General features: G+C 29.2%; 1 protein-coding gene across 7 annotated transcripts in view; it reads left to right on the top strand.

The window, feature by feature from the left end:
- Window positions 1–23,584, top strand: part of LOC111031490 (protein pangolin, isoforms A/H/I/S) — a 52,640-nt gene that overhangs the window by 12,953 nt on the left and 16,103 nt on the right. For 2 of the 7 annotated variants that reach the window (XR_002604211.1, XM_022311459.1), the window contains exons 1-2: window positions 21,547–23,062; window positions 23,283–23,403. Coding sequence is in view for 5 of the 7 variants with exons in the window: in XM_022311459.1 (XP_022167151.1) it covers window positions 21,914–23,062; window positions 23,283–23,403 (1,270 nt within the window). In the remaining 2 variants the exon portion in view is untranslated. Of the gene's footprint in view, window positions 1–13,467; window positions 13,507–21,546; window positions 23,063–23,282; window positions 23,404–23,584 lie in introns of those variants that run through there. The other 5 variants (XM_022311460.1, XR_002604212.1, XM_022311457.1 and 2 more) reach the window with 5 other exon arrangements.

The raw sequence follows: 23,584 nt of genomic DNA on the forward strand, positions 1-23,584 counted from the left end.
AAAGCAGTATGATTTTTTAATAATAAAACATCAGTGTAAAGTGTATCGAAAATGTTAATCGTATTTTATAAATTGCTAATGAAAAACTATTATTTTAACCTAATTTCGAAGAGTTAATTCTGAACGATAATATAGACGATATAGAGTATTTGAAAATGTAATTATTTTATTATTTATTGTAAATAATATATTTGTATGTAAGTTTGTCTTTGTAGTTTGTATACACTATTTAGTATTTATATTATGAAATCTAGTAATTCATCATAGGACTGTCCATGGTAATGTAGCTCCAATGTTTGAATAATAATAATTCACTTGGGTATAAATGTATAATAATACTTCCTGTCTGAGAAGACAATTCAGTATCGGAGGTTGCCGTTAATAAAAAAAAATATTCTTTTTTATGAAATTCAAAAAGTTTTGTCAACCTATACCTATTTACCTTGAAAAATACTCGTTATACATGGGGTAAATATTTAAATGTATGAGTGCCTCTTGTTAAGTAGTAGTCTGGAATAGTAAAAAGTATATATATATATCCAATTATCCTTTCAATACCTACTATTAACTGATGAGTAATAGGTAACAAATCTTTTTTTTTATCATTTGGATTGGATACCTATGTTATTTTTTAATTTACAATAATGTTTTTATGTTTGTACAAAGATCTAAATTTAGTTTTAATATAAATAATAATGTGGATATTTTCCGTTTATCTTAAGTTATAATCTAGGCGGCACCGAGCAAATCGGAGTAAATACAAATTATGCTGAATACGAATAAGTTTTAGTATACTAAGTGGCATGTTACTATATTAGCCATAACATGTTTTTTTTATACTTCAAAACAAACTATTCTGAACCTCTAAATCATATTCACTGTATTTGTATAACAATTTTAATCAGCTTATGTAGTACGTAATTTCCTCCTCGTGATTTTTTAAGAATTAACGCTAACGTATTATTAGATGAAATTAAAAAGATCCTAACATAATACCATTGATTGATTATATATATTGACAGTTATATATCATCAATGGTATGACTTAGGTATATTTGGTGTGGACATTTTAATATCAAGTTGTTATATTTTTATGTATTCATTGCTACATATTTTAATACATCTGAAAACCAATTTTTGTTTTTCCAAATACACACATACTACAATGTTTTAAAATACACTGGCTTGCGTTGAGATGAGTGAGAAGAAATAATAGTCCTACACCCAGGGGCCAGGGTACCTATTTGTTAAGACTTATGAGCATAAAAAATGCAAAGAAAATATTTAGGAAAATATCAAAACTTATTTGACGGCTATAAAATTTAAAATTAAAAAAAAAATCCTCAGCAATAAATAATCGTAATCTTGATCATATATTGATACTACTCTGTAATTATTATAATATTATCCACACAATATTCGAGTAATGTGTTTGCTTTGAAACGCTGATTATATGGCGCTCGAAGCGAATAAAAAAAATGCATACACTTTTTCTTGTGCACACGATGAATGAGAGACCACTGATTTTTTAACCACAGTGCGAAAATAACACTGCTTCCCAAGTAGTTTTTCGACAGCATAAAAAAAATAATAAAACCAACCTATTGAATGGCCATCGACATCATGCGAAAACTACTACACGCCCGGCGGCCGTACACCGCCTATATATGCCTTTTTATAATTATTATTATACTTGTTGAAGATTGGTCCGGACCTATAACCAGTTCCGTCACAGCTGTCAATGTTATTCAAACAATATTATAAATATAAAATTCGTGGCAGCCGTTTAAAATGTTGTTTAGTCATTTTGGAGATGTTTATGACGTTGACCTTCACCATATGCTTTGCCCACCCCTTTATAGGATATCCTTTTTTTTCAAAATTAAACGTACAATTTTTTCCACAGATGTCAACACGGCATATTAAATTACAACCTATAAATTCATGCTGAACAATTATAAAATACACTAAAATGTTAAATTCGGTTAGGTTAGGTGCATAATATTGCTTATTAACGTAAGTACCTTAAGTTGCTTAGAATAAGCAACTAATTCAAAAATAATAAAGTTATATAAAAATATTTTTTTTCCATTTAAATTATAATGTGTGGTTAGGTAACTTAAAAAAATAGTATTCCATAAAAATGTTTGCCAACATTCTCGCTTTTGACGGTGAGTTTACCTGCATAATGCCAACATTTTAGTAATCTATTTATCATTATGAAATTGTGCTAAATAAAGACGCAGGGTGTACAGAATAATTTTATTTGGAGTAACTCTTTATCGATTTATTACTTCAACACTTGCTATACTGTCAGGATAATTATTTATTAAAGTTATTTGTATTGTAAAATATAAATACATGTATACTTTGTATTTTTTGTTTGACATTCTACTGCAATTACTGATTAAAATAATATTTGTAAATAAATCCTAAAAATTCAAATCATGTAGAATGTTTTGCAGGGTTTGCAGCTGTATATGTTGGACTGTTGGCAATAAAATATCCATTTTAAATGTACAAAACTACAAATCATTGAGTTTTCGTTTTCAATTCTAACATAAGGTAGTTCACTGTTCACATAAAAGGCAAACAAAGACAGGTGTGCTAAGGGTTTAGATTGAATAAAAATGCGTGTCGGCGAATACGATCTGTAATATGGTATTACAGTAGTTGAGGTGGGTCGTGGCTGATCCAATAAAACGATAAAAATAAAATTAAAACGACAACAGTTTAAACACGAAGGTGGTAGGTATTGAAAATAAGGAAATATGTGATATTAATTAAATATAATATATTGCTTACATTTTATATTTTTATATGATATTAATAAAATTTAAAATCATTTAAATAAATCAAATATACAACGACTATGGTTTTAACTTTTATGTGTATTGTGAATTTGTGAATCTTAATAGTTTAGTAGGTATTTATTAGATCTAAAATAGTGAGATCATTTCCAGCTAAAGAAATCGTTGCTAAACTATATTTATATAGTATATAAACGATAAGCTAACGCCATTACTTCCTGCTGTTGTATGACGACAAAGAGCTTCGTTTATTGCGCGCAAAACGATAACATACCGATAAACGAGAACAAATACAATTTTTTTTAAAGTATACGGAGAACAATTCGTTATATAAACAGCATGCAAAAAAGGGGTGTAAAAAACAGAAAAGTGTCTTATTACCAATTTTTCTAGGACCGTACTCGGATGTAGAACAAAAGCAGTTAGATTCGCTTTAGGCTGTTTTAATTATTATTCACAGAAAAATAGAATGGAAACTCTTCTTTGGCTCTAAGAATTCCACATAGTATTGTTGTTTTTCATTTTCCATCGTCCTCCTCTTCCCCTCCCACCATTCGAACCTTTGGGTCTGTTCTTATAAAACAGGATACTGCTTTCCTGTCGTCCATTGGCCGTCGGGGCTGTTTTTGGATTAAAGCATCCCCTTGTCCTGTCTAGCTATTATATACCGCATATGCATTATATTATATATACACATAATACATAATACCTATAGGTATAGTGCATTTTCAATGGTTCCCAAACTGCCTAACAATGCTATTTTGCACATCACTTTTAATTTGTATTCCTTTTATCGTTTTTGTTCATTTCGTAAATCGTCAATCGACATCGAATTTCCTCTCTAATTTTTGGTTTCTCACTTATCAGCTGTGTCATAATATTGATAATTGATAAGCACCTGCAATGGTTTCGGATTACTGAGGGTGGGGATCCGGTTTTATATTTCAATTTATTATGCTTAGATAATAAACATATTACATTGTTAGTACCGCGGAGACGAGAGTAGGTATATGTTTACATATGGATCAATTCCGATTGTTTGTTATGAGTTATTACTTATGATCATAACATATTATCAGTGATTTGTAATGTGCTCGTGAGTCGTGACACACATTTAATGTTTACAAAATTTCACTATTTTATGACTATGTCCTATCCCTTGGATCGTGTTTACAATTTTTTTTTGCCTATTAGAGGGGCATGTAGTTAAAGTGTTTTTGATCAATAATCACGTATCGACGTTACCAATTAGAAATTGTACTCACGTATATTATCGGGTCGTTAGTCGGCCATCCATGTCCGTCATATATCGTAATCGACATTCGACGCCACAGCAACAATTATTTCCGATAAAATTGCCTGACAATAATTTGAATGAAACACAAGAAGGACGTTTTAGATTTTACCATGTCCATGTCCATCTCAATTTTTTCTCGCTCCATTACTTTCCATTTGTTATTTTTGTTTTTCCTTTTAACTGTGTTGAATGTGTATTTTTGAATGTTATATTATTTGTAATTATTCATAAAAAATTATCAATTCGAAATTTTTTTCACGGTTTTAACAAATTTAATTAGTATAAATTATATTTATTCTCTTCTTTAAATACGTGTATTATGTGGTATTATGTACCTATTTCAAGAGTTTATCTTAGTGACAGGCGACAGCGTATCCAGAGTGTCATGGTATAATTCTTTTCTCGTGTTATTGCGTGTAGATGTTGTATTTTAAAACATAATTCTTTCAAATATATTACTTTAAACGTCATGCAACGGTACTTATATAAATTTATTATGTACCTATTGTACCTACTATTAGGGTTCCATCGGTCTTACATTGTCCCCGTATATAGTATACTTATTAAGTATTTACATAAAAACAAGGAAAAAATGCATTGTATCAATAACGTTGTCCATTATATTATAATTTATAACTAAAATAACAGAGAAAAAAACTTACATACGTATGATACGTATAATACATAATATAAACTTATTTATGTATATACATATATATTATAAGATGGACTAGTTACATTTTTGAAATATTATAAAAAATATTGAAGTATTAAATGTTCGATTGTCTCGAGCCTATTTACTTTATTAAGCAAAAATAAATATTATATTTATTATACTTTCCCTATTAGTAAAGAAATAATGACCAAGTAAAATATGTGTTGATGAATATTACAAAAGTTTGAGTCTTAACCTTAAGAAAGTAAATCCAATATTCGAATAGTAAAAATATTCATGTTATAAAATATTACACTATATATTTTATAACATGTTGTTTTATTCTCTGATTGTATTTGTGCTCAGTTTGTATTTTGGTTTAAACTGTGTATGTTTATTGTGTGTTTTGGAGTGGTAGGTTCGGTCAATATATCTTTAGGGTTGTTTTTCAATTTAAGGGTATGTCCAACCTCTTTCTGATGGGATTTTAGTATTTGTTCTTTGGTCCTTTTACATACTTCAAGGCTGTTTTGATATTCCCTTCATGCCCACGTGCACGTAACTTATGTACATTTTTATTTGAACTAGAAAAATATTTATGTACCTAGTATTATTGTATAATGTAGGTACTAAAGTGTTAATAATTTTAACGATTGAAATAGGTATAGTATGATAATAATTGATAATTTATTTATAGGCACAACTTTCAGTTTGTATATATAAATATGCCATAATTATTAATGTGATTTTTTTATCTTTTAAAGTTGTAAAATATAAAAAATTATTTATTTTAAACATAGATTGTATTTAGTGTTGAAATATATGTATGCAGTATACATACATTACTATATAGGTACAGTATCAATTAATTGGTAGATTGGATTTTTGTTTTCTTTTAAAACGTTTTTGCATAATGTATTGGTCCTAAATATAAGTATATAATATACTATAATAAGTTATGTTAATGCAGATTATATTATGCCTTAGGTATTTTAGTTAGTTACAAAAGATGAATAATTAATTATTAATATAATTTTTTTGCTGATTTTAGTACAAATTATTTTTGATGGTCATATAACTTCACACTTGAATATTCATACTCATATTTCGCTTATTCAAAATGATAAACACTTGCTGACGAGTGACGAGTATAGATCAGACGTATGGGATAATTAAATGGTTGTTTTTTTTTTTTGAAAACAGATAATGTTTTATGTGTACGTTTTCGTTATTTTACAAATTATTCTTCATTTTATATTTATATGGTTGATTATAAATTGATATAAATAATTCATCATAAAATAAATTTGTCATGCGCCCGGTATATTCTACAGCTACACCGAAATGTTGTTGTTCTTGACGAAATGAAATTACAGTTTTACATTAAAACTATATATTCTTGAAACGTATATTTTGTATATGAGACGCTTTGGTCGTTAACTGTTTATCTTAATATCATAGTTAATAGATATGGATCTGATACACCTGAAATTTTATTTTAACTTAGGTGCCTATCAAGTTATAATATTTTATCACCACTACAATTGTTCTCTACATTATTTTTATGATTAATTTTGTATTCATTATTTATAATTATTATTTACTCAAGCATATTCTATTTGAGAATAACCACAAAATATACTGCTGGAGTTGTATAAAAAATCGTCATAATATTGGGGAATCATCTTAAAATGCGTGTGACTCACGACGCCCACCATCAGCGAGACATGTTTTTTCAAGCTCTGTTTAAGCTCCATTTAAATTCCGTCGGGTCCGCAGTCAAAATAAGCGAAGGAAAAAAAGAAAGAAACCAGTATAAACACGACCATAAACAACCCGGCGTTTATAATGGTAAGCGGACCGGTCGTTAAAAATGTGAATAAAAAAAGTAAAATAAAATACTTAGAACGCACCCAGTAGCAGTTACACAAAAAACACCATAAAAAAAATATAGAGAAACCAGTTTGGAAGGAAATTATTAGGATTTTGTTTGTTTCTTTTTCGTCTCCTTCCCTTAAATTAAACTAAATTGAAAAATCTGAATTTTTGAACTACTATAAGCATAAAATTATCGACCACCATTCGTGTCACTTTAACTGAGGTATAATTGTCTTTAAAAATGTATGAGGATATTTTTTTTAGTAGGTTAAGTGGTCGGTCACGCAAACCTTCATCATCCTTTCAGCTTTTTTTTATATATAAAAATTATGTACAATGAATGTATATTACCTTCTTGCATGCAGTCGAGTTTAGCTTGTTTATTTTATTACGTATTTGTCCACAGTATTAGGTATGTATATAATTGGTATCATTATTTTCAAGTTGAATCATAGGATCCTTTTCGGATATTTAACAATTCATAAACTATTGTTTAACTTATCATTTTAAAACTTATATGTGTATATTAATGATCAATTTAAATTGTTTGCAATTTGTTAGCTTAATAAATTAGTACTTTTGGTGGTTCATGTTCTTTTTAATGTATCCGAAAGCAAAATACGTTTATTATTAATTTGAGTATAGTGTTGTACAAAGGTGTTGACCCAGATATATTTTGTGAAGTTCAGGGAGGGAGGCAACTAATTAATTTTAATCGACACATTTTTATTAATTAATGAGTGAGTAAAAAAATATGAAGTATAGGTACTAATCAAACAATATATTATTGAAAACAATAACACTTTGTTTAGGTATCGAACTATATTTAATTTTATAACAATATGACAGTAAATATATTTATTTTTTCCTTAGAATTTATCTTATAAGATTTCTTAAAAAAAAGCTGTTAGCTTGTTATATTAAATATTAGAGAGGATCTTAATTTTTTCTTGTTAGTTTTTTTCTGCAATTTAGTGCATTATCTGAACTTGTATTGTAAATTATGCCCCTATGGCGTTGGAATTTACCTACTTAAAATGAAAAAAAAAATATGTTGATGTGTATTATAGAATCGAACTTAAGAGGAAGCCGCACCCGCACGATATGTGTCTCCGTCTTACAAACTTACAACATAGCAAAAACAAATTTTCACACTATAAATAAGACAACATTTACTGTGCAACATTGTTTTTATTTTTTCGATACCACAAATACAAGAAAAGTTCTTATTGTTTGAAAATTCAATATTTCAGATTTGAATATTTCTTTTTTTTGTTCTTGTGATATCAAAAAATAAAAATGATGTTGCACAGTAAATTGTCTCCATTTAGTGGTATGAAAAGGTGGTTACTCAGCTTGGACTATACAGCTTGAGTGGATCTGTTTTGCGTAAAACAGTTTTTGCTATGTTGTAGAATGGAGACAACACATGTGGGCGTGGCGTCCTCTTAAAGGTAACATAATTATCAAGGCATCTCATAGTTGTGTTTATTGATATTTACATTTTAAAATGAGTTATAATTACGAAAACTAATAAAATATATCACTATATTGTCACTGATAACTCGTTAAAAGTATTTTCGTAAACTTAGTAAAACCTTAGTGTTGTCTATAAATTTGGTTATTAGGTATTTTAAAATTATCGAAAGTTATTAACTTAAAAGTAAAAAATAATTTCTAACAGACAATATTAATTTCAAAAATAACTAAAAACTATAACTATAAAAATGGTTTTTGGCGGGGGGATGTGATGGGTAGGCTCCTGTCGTTTCCCTTTATCATGACTGGTTTTATATTAATATTTATAAAAGTAAAGCCATTTTTCAGTGGTTTCGTTTTTATAGTTGGAATAGTTTGAATAAATAACTCCAAAGACGATGTTTATTTTCAACGTGTTTTTCATACTCGTATGGGCAGCTTGTCTTGTATAACGTAAAGGTACCAAAGAATATTGATCGTCATATATTTTTATGACATGGTATTCAGTAGTTAGGTATTATATTATTATCTGTCTCATTGCGATGGATTGTTTTCTTAGTGAGGAGGCATGGGAATAGGTACATAGTTGAAGTTTATTTATTACATGTGTACGGGTAAAATACCCAAGGTGTGGCACCGTGGCAGTAAGAATTTTTGTACTGTATATCATGGTATGTCTTTATAGTATCTAAATATCTTTTTGTAAGTCACGCAGTATCGTCGAATTAAAACACCAACAATTTAGACAAATATATTGTAAAACGCACAAAAAATATACACAAGTATACGAATATATAGCTACCTGTTACAGATTTTAATTTTTTTTTTTTTAAGAACATTCCTGCAGATTTATAATGATGTCGTTAACGGGCCGCACCACACACAACACCGTGGTAGTCGCACACATCATGGTTTTGATTGATATATATATGTATATTTAATACACATGGAAGTTCACGTTTCGCGCGTGTGCTCTATGTTTAGACGTTTAGCGAGGAAAAAAACACAGTCAGAGAGGGGGTTTGCATTATTTATTCGCTTCCCCGTCGGGCGTTTTCTCCACATCAAATATTCCGTTTGCACTGCAACCCGCGCGCGCACATAGCAGCTGCGGTGTAACCGCCGCCTCTATACGTCACACATGGTAAGTGGCATGCTAAACAGGGTACTTCACCACGAACGGTTCTATACTACAGAAAACAGACCGTAGGCGTCGCTCACTCGAAATTGGATGCGATGCGTGTGTATATTTTTATGCACGAAAATATTATTATTATACTATTTTGATTTTTTTTTTTTTACTCCGTCCTTTTTAAAACCGGTACACCGTGTATACAATATCGGACGGTATTGTGTCCGTTTTTATTAACCGTGAAATATTCTCACGTCTTTAAAAAAGCAAAAAAAAAAAAAAAATGATAAATAATAAATAAATAAAATAGCAGACAATATAATATATTGTACTTAGTTTCTTATTTTTTTTCGTGCGTCTCTTTGGCATAATATAAACGTATGGATACTATTAAACGTGTACGTCCACGTATATTATGTATGATATTGTATGATATAAGTATATGATATTATAGATGCGTAACGATGCGTCTTCAATCTTTTTTGTACATTTTCGACGATTGATTAGTTAATTATTTCAATGGATCATTATGCTTCCGTATATTCACTTTGCATTTATACTTACATATTATTATAATCATTCGTATTGCGCACCAATTCTATACAATTGTGTGTGCTGCGAGGGTAGGATGTGTTTAAATTTGTAACGTACAAAACGATATTCATAATATTATGTGCTGTGTGCAATAGGGGAAAATACTGTATCATACAATATCATTGTTGAACACTGTGTCAAGTGTCAAAACAATAAATAAGGGATTGGGGATTATAGTATGAGATTGATGTATAATTTGTTGTCTTTGACTTGTAAACACTTTTCAAACCAATCAAAACAAAACAAACGGAAACAAATTAGTTTATATAATACATATTATGTACGCCCATTACACATACCTACGTGGCTACGTGTAATTATGATAAATTATAATTTTTTACTTGACACGATTCATTCATATTAACAATAAAAATGTTTTTAAATTATGTAAACATTTAATTTGACTATCGGTTTTCGTTTAAAATACAAAACAAATATAAAATTATTCTTTTTACGTAGGTTTTTGTAGAAAATGAACAAATTAATTTCTGATTCTTTAATAATTTACTTATGGAATTAGTTAAAATAGATATTTTCACTAAAATATTTTTTTAATTTTTTCGAACCAACAAAACGTTTTTTTTACTAAATAATACCATAATATATTATACTAATGAAAATATTTATTATTATTAATAATTTAATACCTACACTATTTAGATAGGTATATAAGTTGACTTATTATTATAAGTTTTTTTGTACAGTGTTGTTATAAATTACTATACAAAAATTGTTTTTATTATTATTATACCTCAAATCTACACAAGGAGTCTTTACTCTTGACTATAAAAAACAGCATCCTTTTCCGTTGTATGAACATGTGGTCGTTGCACCAGACTTTATTAAAGTATAAATTTAGATTTTGAAAACATTCCAAATCGACAAACTGGCCAGATATACAACTTTTGAAAATATTAATATTAAAAAACTTAGTTATTTTCGCATCAACGTTTCCGTTGACCTATGTGAATAAACGCGTCCTCGTCGAACATAAATGATGCAATAATTTGGTTATGGTTCATTACACTAGATAAAAATGGGTTGACTTAATTTAAATTGCATATCCTTTAGTTTAGGTATTAATTAAATTAGACGGGTTTGAAATAGTTTAATTTGCATCTTAAGTTAAAATAATTCTACTGAAAAATATTTTATTATGGTTTCCTAATAAGGATGTTTTAATTTCTTTAGTAGGTATTATTTTTTTTTGAAAATTACGTAATATAAAAATATTTTGTTCACAATAATTTATTTTTATTCAAACTCAATTGCATAAATTTCAAACAATCATCAAAAAGCATTGCAGAAAAATTGATATTAAGACAATGAAAAAAAAAAAAATTATAATTCTTATACAAAAGTATTTTCCTAAGTAGGTGTATGAAATGAATACAGTTGTTCATAAATGTCTTAGTCTGTGTCAGAGTTGGTATAGTCTGTTGATTCACCATTTTTATCTTCTGCAGCTAATGAAAATATATCAGTAGGCTTTACCATACGAAAAGCCATCTCAAAATCGTATTTCTGCCAAGGGGTCAACGAATTAGCTAACGGGTCCACATACAACAGCATTTCATAACGACTCAAATAATCTATTGACCCAATCAAAACAAAATACAAAAATAGAAAGTATAGGTACTATTTCAAAAATTATAATATAATAAGTACAAAAAATAAATTTAGGGTTTAGAGGGTTCGGAATATATTTATTTATCTTATTTTCAAGTAATTCGGGCGTTATCTAACTCATTAAATGATTTCTTTAAATTTAAAAAATCGATTTTTTTTTAAATGTAAAAAAAGGTTGTTTTAATTTAAAACAACAGTGGTGTGCACATTTCTACAAATTTATTTTTAGACTAATCTGCTCATAAAACTAACCATTACTTGTCACCCCAGTACCTCTTGTATCAATGCATGACAATGGAAGATCAAGTTGTTTTCGTTTTTTTGATGATAATTTGGGAGTTTTTAATTTTTTCCGATATTTACGCTTAGGTTTTTCCCCGGCAACACATCTTTTAGATTTGAAACAGTCATAGAGACATTTGTCCCAAAACGATCTTAATGTTTCTCTTTCACCTAAATATACGCATTTCCTGGAGCCAGTTTCTTTGTTGTCTTCCGATGTTTCTGATGACGTGTCATTATCCGTACAATTTGGATGAGATTTATCGAATATTAAAGGTAAAGGTTTTCTTTCCTTTCTAGAACTTCCCTTCTCTTCTGACGAATTGTCACTATCGTCGGTATTCGTTGTTGTGGACTTTTGGTCCTTGGTAATGGAAATTGTTTCGTCATTTACCTTCAACAAAATATTGATTCTAGTCTTAAATCTATTTAGTGTAGTAGATTGTAGATAATATAATATACTATAGAGTATAGACTATATAGAGTATATACCAGATACCTACATCAACTTTATTAAAAATAAATGTATCCAGGTCTTGGTTGTTTTCTGTATTGGAAGCTGATGCACTTTGGAAATTCAACATAGGTAATTGAATATTTTTATTTTTAGACATTATTGGTGGATCTTCTAAACATGTATAAATTGTATTAAAAACTGTACTGTATTTATTTTAAATTAATACAAATTACGTTAAGTAAAGACATTTTAAAATTATGTCTATTTACTTGCAATACGAGAAAACAATTTAATATACGTAAGGTATATTATATAGCTAAACTACGGCTATTATTACTTACAGAAATTATTAAATTCTACCTATACCTATAAATATATATTTTTAAAAAAAGGTACACATTTGAAATTATTATTTTAATTTGTTTAATATGTTCATGTCACACACGTTCATTTATTATAACATTTATATATTATATACTATATATTATTTATTGTAATTATATAATGATATTGTTTTACCTTTGTTAATTAATTTTTTCTTTTTTTCTTTTTTTCTGATTATTTTTTTTGTAGTGGAATGCATAATCATGTCCATTTTTAAAAAATCTAATAGTATCCGCAGTATAAGTGAAGTTCGTTATTTCAAAATCCGTTGACTTTTTATACGTTTCAATTATTCAATAAATAGTTAGACTAATAAATGTTTCATAAAAAAATGAACATGAACAAACGAACATGAATATTATTATAGGTATATCTTGTATTATTAACTGATAAATAATTATAATCGTCTGTGTTCCTCTATGGAACCAAATGTTATACATTTTTATGATTTTTTTCCATAGAGAGTATTGATGATACTGAAGATGTTTTTTTTGTAGTTTATGCGCGCGCTTATTTAAATCTTGTACCTATTCAGTTTATTTTCCCTTAAAATTGTTTTTATACTTTAAGAAATGTATTAATTTCATTGTTATACAATATTTTTCACATTGATTTAAACTGCGTGGTTCAGTGTCTTAAGTGAATACACGTTGGTGAAATTACTTATAATATATGAACAATTGAAAATATTATAAATAATATTTGATTTTATTACGAAATAAAACATGTAAAACATGTAATATTTGTAATGCAGACATTTTATAAGGAAATTGTTTTTCAATGTCTGTGAAATATTCTCTTAATTTCCTCTATTCATAGTTATTTAAGATGATAATAATAGTAATAATAAGAACAATAATTTTTTTTCAGATGAGTTCCTATCTCGAATCTCAAAGGGATCCTTTAACCGTAAGTCCACATTTTTTATATTGCTTATTTAAAAACGGATATTTTCTCGTGCAAACTATTTTAATCTCGGTGTTTATTTTCTCCTGTATCCCTTTTGCAATCAGAAGAGGACTTGGTTGGTGGGGTATAGGGGAACGGCTCGACGTCGCCCATCTTGAAATCGATGGTGTAAGCACAACCGAGAGGAGGGCTAAAGGGGTTTTCCATTTTTGCGCACGCGCTCAACCCTTTGAAAATCCCAAAACCTAATCATCATACTGCCGTATCCTTTTCTGCGATATTCGGTGTGACACTTTAAGATCAATAGTACCTTAGTAATTATACACATGTAGTAATTGTAATTTATATGGGCCTGTATAACAAAATTATATAAATGCTTGGAAAAAATGACAAAAATATTTTTCCCCGATGATAACCGTGTTAAATATTTCTCGTTACGTTTTTCTCATACGGTGTAGATTATATATCGTAGTAAAGTTCAAAAAATGATAAGTTATAGTGTGACGAAAGCAAACAAAAAGGGCGTTATTTTAAGGTAATTTCTGCAGGGTATAAAACAAAGGAACGATGGAAGTTAAAGGCGGTGGACGGGGAAAAAGATACGTGGTGTGGTGTTGACGCAATTTTGCCACGAGATCAAAGGCCCCCACGTACTTTTTGCAGAAAAGGTTCTGGTGTTTCCAAGGGTGCAAATCAAATTTTCGCTTCAATTCCCTTGCGACCAGCCTCTTGATAAAATTCCATTGCCCTCGGTCTTTTTTTTTTGTTAAAAATAAAAATAAATAAGAAAAAAGAATCAACAAAATGTGGCGGACTATTCGAGACTAGCTTCAAATGTCGTTCGATTTATGTTAAACTTGGAAGTCTGAAATGTATTCTGTGTAATGCGATAACGTTGCTTTGCCCATAATTGAAATCTGATATATATATATTTTTCGTCGATCTACAAGTTTTTTTTAACAAGTTTCACATAACATAACCTAACACAAATAAATCTGTGTTTTTAGAATATATACCTATTATTTTAGATTTGTAGTGGATCGATGAATGTATCGGTTTTACAACAATGTATTACTTAATTTTTTTTTTTTGTATCTCATTACTCATTACGTTTTGGAGCATAAGATTTTCTTCAATCTTCAACATTGAGAGAATAGATAATGTTATCTTGTTGATAATTAAAGCGTGGGTCTAGAATGGGCATTTATAGTCATTTTTTTTATTAATTAAGAAATACTAATAAAAACAACAAAACAATAAAAATCTTAATGCAACACCATATTCCGATATCGTTTTTTTTTGTAATTCATATCGAAAATGAGTACTAATGTTCATTGTTCATAAAATATTTATATCACCGTTTCCTTGACATAATATAATTTAAGAAATATTTGTCTACTCATTTAACTTGAATTCATATACAATTTTAAATTGCAATATTTTAGGACTGACTTAGTACAAGGTTTCTCATAATTTTTTTAAAATATCAATTCAAAAATATCCAAAATATAAAGCTTCATTTTTTCAAATGTTTAAAGATAAAATTTTTATGAAATTAGAAAAAATACCTCATATATTCATTATTTTGTTTGTATAATTTTGGATATTTTTTTAATAGAACATATATTTTCGTTATTGGTATTATTTGGGTTATTAAAAATATACCTATATTGCATTTAATGTTATTATTAATTAATTCAATTTTCCTAAAATATTTACTTAAAACTGTTACAGCTTACTTCATGTTAGCTTACGCTTGAGAACTGAATCCGCTGTTATTTTATTAATTTATGAAATAATTAATATTCTTCAAATTTATATATCTAGTAGTATTACTGCATTTTTTTTCAATGCTTGATGTTTCTAAATATTAATTTAAATTTTGTAGTTATTACTATTGGTATCATTCTATTAACTTATTATAGATGAAATGAACTTGAAATTACACGTTACATTGTATCTGTACACTTCTATACACAGTTGTTTTTAAATCAATTCTATTTTTATGTTTAGTAAAAACTATTTAGGTGTAGCTTTGTTTATTTGAAATATTGTTGTCCTTTTTTAATTAACTGTACAACAGACTATAACCTGCATATGAGAACATGATGAAGTCCAGTTGCAAATGTCACGTACCTTGAATTTCAAAGAGACCTTTGTTCAAAAGCCATGGGCAGAAAGGGGGTGGTATAAAGGACAAATTGCCGTTGTCAACCCTTTATGTATGTTACAGTCCTCCCTACATACCTCCCTCGGACACCACGCGCTATTTAAACCAAACAATCGGTCCCCATCAGATTAAAATCTATTAATACTCGGAGAGGACATTCTAGTTTAATCTAATGATTTTTTTTTAACATGTATACGATGAAGTACCAATGACAATAAAGGGTAGCCGATGAGCAAATATTGGTACTAAAATTCCATGTACACCGTATAGTTTCGATTACTACCACCGGTCCCGAATTAGTTACAGACGAGATAATAAGGAGAATGGGAACCGAGGGTAAAGAATAAATATGAAAAGCAAATATGAATTTGCGATTAGGGTAGGCATACGATGGATATATACGGAGCTTCAGATTTATCTCTAGCGTTTTTAGTTCTATGTGAAAAGTAAACTGAACATCAGTTTTAACTGTCAATATATTACATAGACTAGACTTTAGTGTCATAAACTGTGTATAGTTTTGAACTCGAATAGTAAATGTTCGCAATTCAATGTGAAAAAAACTATTTTTGTGTCATATTTATGTTGGTTAAAAATAATTTGAAAATCTTACTTTATATAAATAAGTAGACGATTAAATTTTAGAGAAATTTAGTCAAATTAATAGCTCACATTATGATTATTGCTTGTTGTATTAGTATTGAGTTATAATTAAATATACAATTATATAACTTTTGTATTTATCATCTCTTTCGTGATAAAATGTAGAAGTAATATTTATTATTATAATTTGTAAAGCATTTAAATATATAGACTTAATTTAGTCTGTGCATCACATACCTGATGTGAATTTATTAATTTAACAAAATTCCCTAATTTCTAAATTTGCCTACACAAGTTTAAAGCAAAATAAATGTTGAGTACCAAACATAATCTGGGACTTCTCTTTTTGTAAGTTAAACGATAGGTATTAGTTATTCTAATAGTACAAGTTAACCCACTACGGTCAAATTACAAACCAATTGGCGCAATCATAATAAATCTATTAACCAACCCTTTTTCAATACCCCCATGCGGCCGATCATAATCCATATTTCACGGCCTGCTGGGCTTGTAAACCACTTACAGTGGTCATTCCCTTTATATGTTTGCACTATACGATCATGTACAACCCGCACTTGACTTTTTTTCGTAGCCCTTTCCGATAGATTTTCCCCTTTTTACATGGTGTATATTTTTTATTTCGATGTAGTCCGGAAACATTGGGAAATGCCTGAGACGAAGAAACTGCGCCGTACAGGCGAGTAACAGGATTAAGGGAGACATCAAAGGGATGAAAATTGCACTCGTCAGTCTCCCAGTCCTAACTATATGCACGTCATTAACATACAAATGCCCAGGGGAGGGATAGTCATCATATTCGGTCCACTTGTCTTGTAACCAATCAACCCTATCCCATTACATCCCCCTGATGACAGTCCCAGTGATCAAGAAGGATGAGCTCTCCTATGGCACTAAATTACTATCGAAAATATATACACATGTAGGCTGTATTATATTTGCACGAGTTGTGTAGTTTGCAGGATAGGAAAGTAACTATTTTATGTGGATAAAAATTTATTTTGTATTAACGAATTAAAATTAACTTCAAACTGATGTTATAAAATACCTACTAGAGTAAACATTTATATTTTATATATCATTATATTGTTATCGTTTATGTATTATGTAGGTATTATTAATTTCAGCCATAATGATGCAATAATATATCGGTACAGTTTACGAGCTATCGTGTATATTTTACTCAGCTAACATTTTTCCTATATTTTTTTTTATTTCCAGTTAGTATTATTACTATAAGTTTTCCTTTTGTGTTTGAAGATGAAAAGAAATCGTTGGGGATTTATACTTTATTATTATTCAGCCATTCACCCTCTGGTGCATTAGTAAAATGGGAAAACGATTGTAAAATAAACAAGGAAATTTACCCATAGAATCCTATTTTCTGTAATTTAACGATTTTAGAAAGCCGCTCAAATGATTATTATTTATTATTTATTAATATTATTAATTTTGATTAAACTATAGCTAAAATAATAAATTATTTAAATAACTTGAATAATACAATATAGTGTTGTACTTCAAAATTCAAAATAATATGTAATATCCTCGTACTTATACTGTCTTGTGTATGCATTAAAAAATATATATTTAGGAGTACCATAATATAATTTAATGCCTACCTGGCTACCCACCTATTAATAAACAAACATTTTTTAACCGTATTAAGTACAAATAGTTATATTGTTAAATGTATTTAATTGTTTATTTATATTTAATTTTTAACTTTAATATACTCGTAGTTTGGTTTTTTTCATGACTACAACCTTTTCTACATTAATTAACTTTTAAGTTTTTGCCATATATAATACCTACTCATATATATTATAATACATGTTTGAATTTTGAATAAAGAATATTTACATCGTTTAAATGTATCGGGGAAATTTATGAGAAACTGATAATGGCATAAAAAAAGTAATAATAGTAAAAATAAAATGAATAAAGAGAAAATTTAAATTCCAGATATTTGGTGGCCCTTTGCGTTCCTGCCAAAAGGCTAAAATACCCGTTCGACTATTTTTTTACATACCAAAAAAAGTCGAAGTCTTTGAACCGTATACGACAGCGGGTTCTTATGAAAAAAGTATCCCACGTTTTTTTCCAAAGGGTCTTTTTCTTATGGATACCGGACACTTTAATTTCCGTCCCTATGAAAAAAAATCTGCTCATGCAAAAAAAAAAAAGAGGCACGCGGCTTTTCTTATATAATAACACAACCAATCATTCTTGTTGTTTATTCATTATACGATTCGAAAAATTATATAATGATCCAGTGCATTTTCGTCCTCGTGAGTGTTGTTGAGTGACCCTGTGACGACGTCCAATTAAATATTAAAAAAATATGTTAGTGAATAAGTCAAGTACTATTGAAAGGTATGATAATTAAAATGTTATTCTACTAGATATTCAAGTATTGGAGGGACAAAATATACAATTTTATTTAATGACTTCAATATACGTTCATAATGTTATAAAACTATTGAAACTTTTTTTGAACATTTACATTTTATAAATTTTCTGGTATTGGTAATTTGAACGTGCCATGAAAATTTTTAGAAAGCTTCAAATAGTAAATGGAAATAAACCTTTAATATTACCTATATGGATCTATTCATTATTGCATTATTTAATTAAATAGTGTATATTATAAATATTTTCAACATTTCTGAGAAGCTTATAACTTTTGTTTCAATACAGTTATTTCATTACGCAGCCAATGTGAAAAAATATTATTATCGGGAAATTAAATATTACAATTTACTAAAATAATATATATACATATCTGCAATACGATTGTCTTACTGTTGTATACATTCTATAATTGAAATAGCCAATTAATAATATGAATAAATTGTTAAAACTGTTAGGTATGTTATATTCTGTAAACATATGCTACATTTTCGTAAAACATTGAACATAACGTTGTCTAAATTGTGACAATTTACGTTCTTGGAAGCAGCTATGGGATACTATTATATTATTTAATAGCCACATTAGCATAATATGTATACTAACGGATATCAAAATATATATTTCATAGATTTTAACTTTAATTTCAGAATTTAAAAATGTTTAGCAGTGTTTACATCATAATATGTCATGAAGTAATACATTATGAATATTGTTGTTATGAAATTAAAAATAAAATGCAATTTACAGTTTGATTTGAATAATAAATATATTTGTTATCGGCATAATATATTATGTATATAGGTATTACTGCTATTATTAATGTGGAATAGCTATTTACATGTATATCAGTATATCGTTTATTATAGTCAGGCAACGATAGTTTAATTTTAGTATTGTACCAACTTCAATCTAGTAAAATACTATTTAATTTGCTCGTAGGTAAAATTCGTATTAAAGTTGATTGACAGCTTAATTTTTATCACAGAGTATGTCACAGCCCAGATTTGTTCCGAGTTTTGACAATGCACTTAACCGTGGCATTACTTGCGCAAATGATAAGAATCATCGTGCATATGGGCTTTATAAATTACAACTGCACCCTCATATTATCCAACCCTCTCTATTATGGAGCTTTCCGTTAAGATATTCATCGGTCCACATTGTTCCCGGAAACCTTTCACTGATCTGCAATCAGATCCTGATTGAAAAAGCGTGTGGGCGTGGTTCAACGGCTTTAAAAAATATGAATGTTATTGAGAAATTGTTTAGTATGGCTTGTTTTTGTACCCACGTATTATTTTTGGGGGGTTATTATTTTTTTTAATTTTTTTTTTTTTTTTATTACACAAAGGACCATAAATACGTTGTCACAGGGATTTTGGCATGTCCCCATTTACGTGTCTATTATTTAAGGATTAGTTGGGTAGATAATGGTAATGTTATTCTATGCATGGCGAGGACTTTGGTGTAAATCCTCGCAGCAGGGCCACTTCGGCCGCAGGGAGTCCTAATGTTATTCTAATGAGAACGCTATGTAAAATATACACAAATTGGTATTACAATCTATGGTGAATATGTGGTTGAATAAAATATATTCAATTTATTATATAGTGATATTGACAACACCCACGCTGCATATTATTCACTAGTTAAATAGCAATTCATTTATTTCCTAAAAATATATCAATATGAAAAGTAATGAAATGTTCACATGGCCAAATATAAGAATAGGTATTACTGAAACTGACAGGAAGTATAAAAAAAATTAATATTGATACAATATTTAATAAACTGGTGTAATAAACACGAATGAAAAATACCGTTCCCTTATTATGTCGTGTGCTCGTTTATATTGAGGTACGCGTGCCATCCAAGATATAACAATTATAAAAAATTGATAGGGGACGATGACAAGATAAAAGGGACTTTACAATTGTATTTAAAAAAAAGCCCCTCTATATGTTTCACTAAATCCTCACTAGTGTATGGATACAATGACAATATTTTTCAAATTAATACATAATGTAGTTCGGGTGAGTGACTACTGAACAAAATTATAACGTTTATAATTAAAAACCAAATTTTGAATACAATATTTATAAAAATGAATATTTAATTATTATTATGTGTTGTTTGTTAGATATCGTCTTAAATTAAATGTAGAATATAATTTAAGTATATTCTTACATCTAATAAAACAAAACATACGTAACGTAGGCAATTATAGTATTTAAAATATTATAAAATACGATAATTTTAAGTTTTCATTTTTTACCAACGTAAATTCTGTTCTATAATAAATTATAGTAATAAATAAATTGAAGATTCTTTAATAGTTATTACTTTAATTTTAACGATTTCCTTATAATCGAATTGTGTCAATAATAATAATAATAATAGTACTAACTTCGTTTTTTTCAATCTTTTCTAAAATCGTATTTCATTTATGTATTTATATTTAATAAGGAAATCGGCATTTGTGTGTGGTGTGAATTGTGAATTGACCAACTCGGCATGAGATCGAAGAACATATCCGGAAGCTATCGAGCTTAGGGTCCTAAACTTGATTATGTCGGAATTGACTTTATGAAACTCATATTGATTAAATTACAGAATTACATACGTCATTAGATTATTTTGGTAAATGTTATTGTATTTGAAACTCCCACTTACAAAATAAATAAAAGTTACTATATGCTCGTGCTCTGTATACGTTATTATTTCATACGAATAAAATTATATACCTATTTAGATTATTTATTTAGGAAAATGTAAACCAACCAAGTTTCCTTCTGATATATTATTTTATAAAACATAACGGAATATTTAAAAAAAAAATAGCTCTTTGAAGTTTAAAAAATAATCGTTATTAAAAGCGAATCAAATATGCCTTTGAGTCAAAGAGCTCTTTGTAACGGGGTAAAGTGCATTTATCTGTTGGGGCGGAGGCATTGCAACATCAAAGGGACATACATCAAAGGTCCTGCTCTCCTACCATAATATATATAATGCGGTGTCGACTGTGGAGTTCTGTCAAAGTTGCTTTGTTCTTTGGCCTTTCCAAAAGCTATCTCCGTTGTTGGTCTTTGATGTCCGTCCATCTCCTTTTACTTATATATTTGGAGTGAGCCAGCCCGCCAGTTTCAGTCGCGTCACAGTCGTCGTTCGTGCGATATGTCCGCCGCTAGGAAGTAACCGACGATGAAGATGAAAACTAGAAGGCAAGTCCTTATAAAAAAACCAGCCAAAGTTCGAATCGCTAGCGAAGCTGATATTATTAAAAAGCTGGAAATTTGGTACACGCGATGGACGAAGAGTATTGGGCGACCTCTTACTCCATTAAACTTGAAGAAAAAAACTGTCATGATATTGAAAAAGCTCAAAGTTTCTACAAATATCATATCTATAATCACGCTAGATTGGATTAAGAAGTTCATGAAGAATCGAGGTAACTTGGAAGGATACAATGATGACGAAACTTATGCTGGACTATTGATTCCGTTTGATGTCAATGGTATTCCTGATGTTACATTGGATACCACCGTAAATCCAGACCGAAAAGTGTGGCTACTGATGGCCGGCAACAAAAGTGGAAGACACAGGACCCGAGTATTGGTTATAGGTAAGAGATGGAGACCTCCTTGTATGGAAACAGTGAATATGTTGGGGCAGCCTGTGATATACGCAGGGGGAGGTGATGGTTTTCCTACACAAGATTTGTTTAAATGGTGGTTTGAGACTGAATTTTGTCCAGCTGCTCTGTCTATCAATTCAAAAGCCGTGTTGGTTATGGATAAAGCAGCTTTTATTCCAGAAAAATGCGAATATAACGGAGTCTCTTTACAAAATCACGACGGAGATTCAATTTCTAAATCTACATTATTTATTGAATTCAAAGCTACATACACAGCTCTACTTCTTACTCAGGCGTCTTTAGATCAACAATCCGAACGGTCAATTCAAAGATTTTTAGGAAAATATACATTAAAAGACGCGTTCATTTTATTACATAGAGCTTGGTTACAAGTCACCACAGAATCGTTTTCGACTTGTTGGAAAAATTGTACTTATACATCAGCAATGAAAGGTATTATTTTGGGTGTACAGTGGTTAGCTCATGATCTTGGACTAGAAGTATCAGATGACGACATGCTGGTTTGGATTTTATCTAATCCCGTGGAAGTCACTGAGCCAGAAAATTTATCAACGGAGTCCGAGGACATTGAAATTCCACCTTCTGCTATGCAAACAGTGGATTATCTAAAAAAGGCGTTATTATGGGTCGAGACTCAACCACTTGAACCGTCGTTTGTTATTGCGATAAGGGACTTGATAACTTATGCTAAACAGGCACGTATTGTATGCGCTATCACTACATCTTACTATTTCAAAACGAGCAAAAAATGTATTTTCAAACGATGCTGGCACGTAAAATGGTTTATTATTTTTTATATTAAAATATAAATCAAACTTTTTTTGACAAATATCGTTTTTGGTTGAAAGATTTGTCTGTTAAGTACTAATTTAAACTTTTACTAAGTTAATTTTTTTCAATCTTATTATGTTACAGGCAAGCAAGATTGGTTTAGGACCAGCCCATCCATTCTTTTGCCACAACGGCGAACAGCTGGGTACCCAACCACCACCCGCCCATATGGGCATACCTCCTTACCAACTTGACAAAGCACCCGGTGAGTACATTTTTTTTTTTAATATCGATTTTTATTCTCACCCTTTAAAGCTAAAGAACCCCTAAATATGAGTGCGTGTAGACATTGACGAAGCCAATACTTTAAAAAGGCCTGCGGTGAAAACAATACCGTTATGCCATGATAATTACGGTGACACAAAAAAGGGGTTTATAAAAAAAGT

Source organism: Myzus persicae, unplaced genomic scaffold (genome assembly GCF_001856785.1).
Source record: "Myzus persicae strain clone G006 unplaced genomic scaffold, MPER_G0061.0, whole genome shotgun sequence".
Taxonomy (NCBI): domain Eukaryota; kingdom Metazoa; phylum Arthropoda; class Insecta; order Hemiptera; family Aphididae; genus Myzus; species Myzus persicae.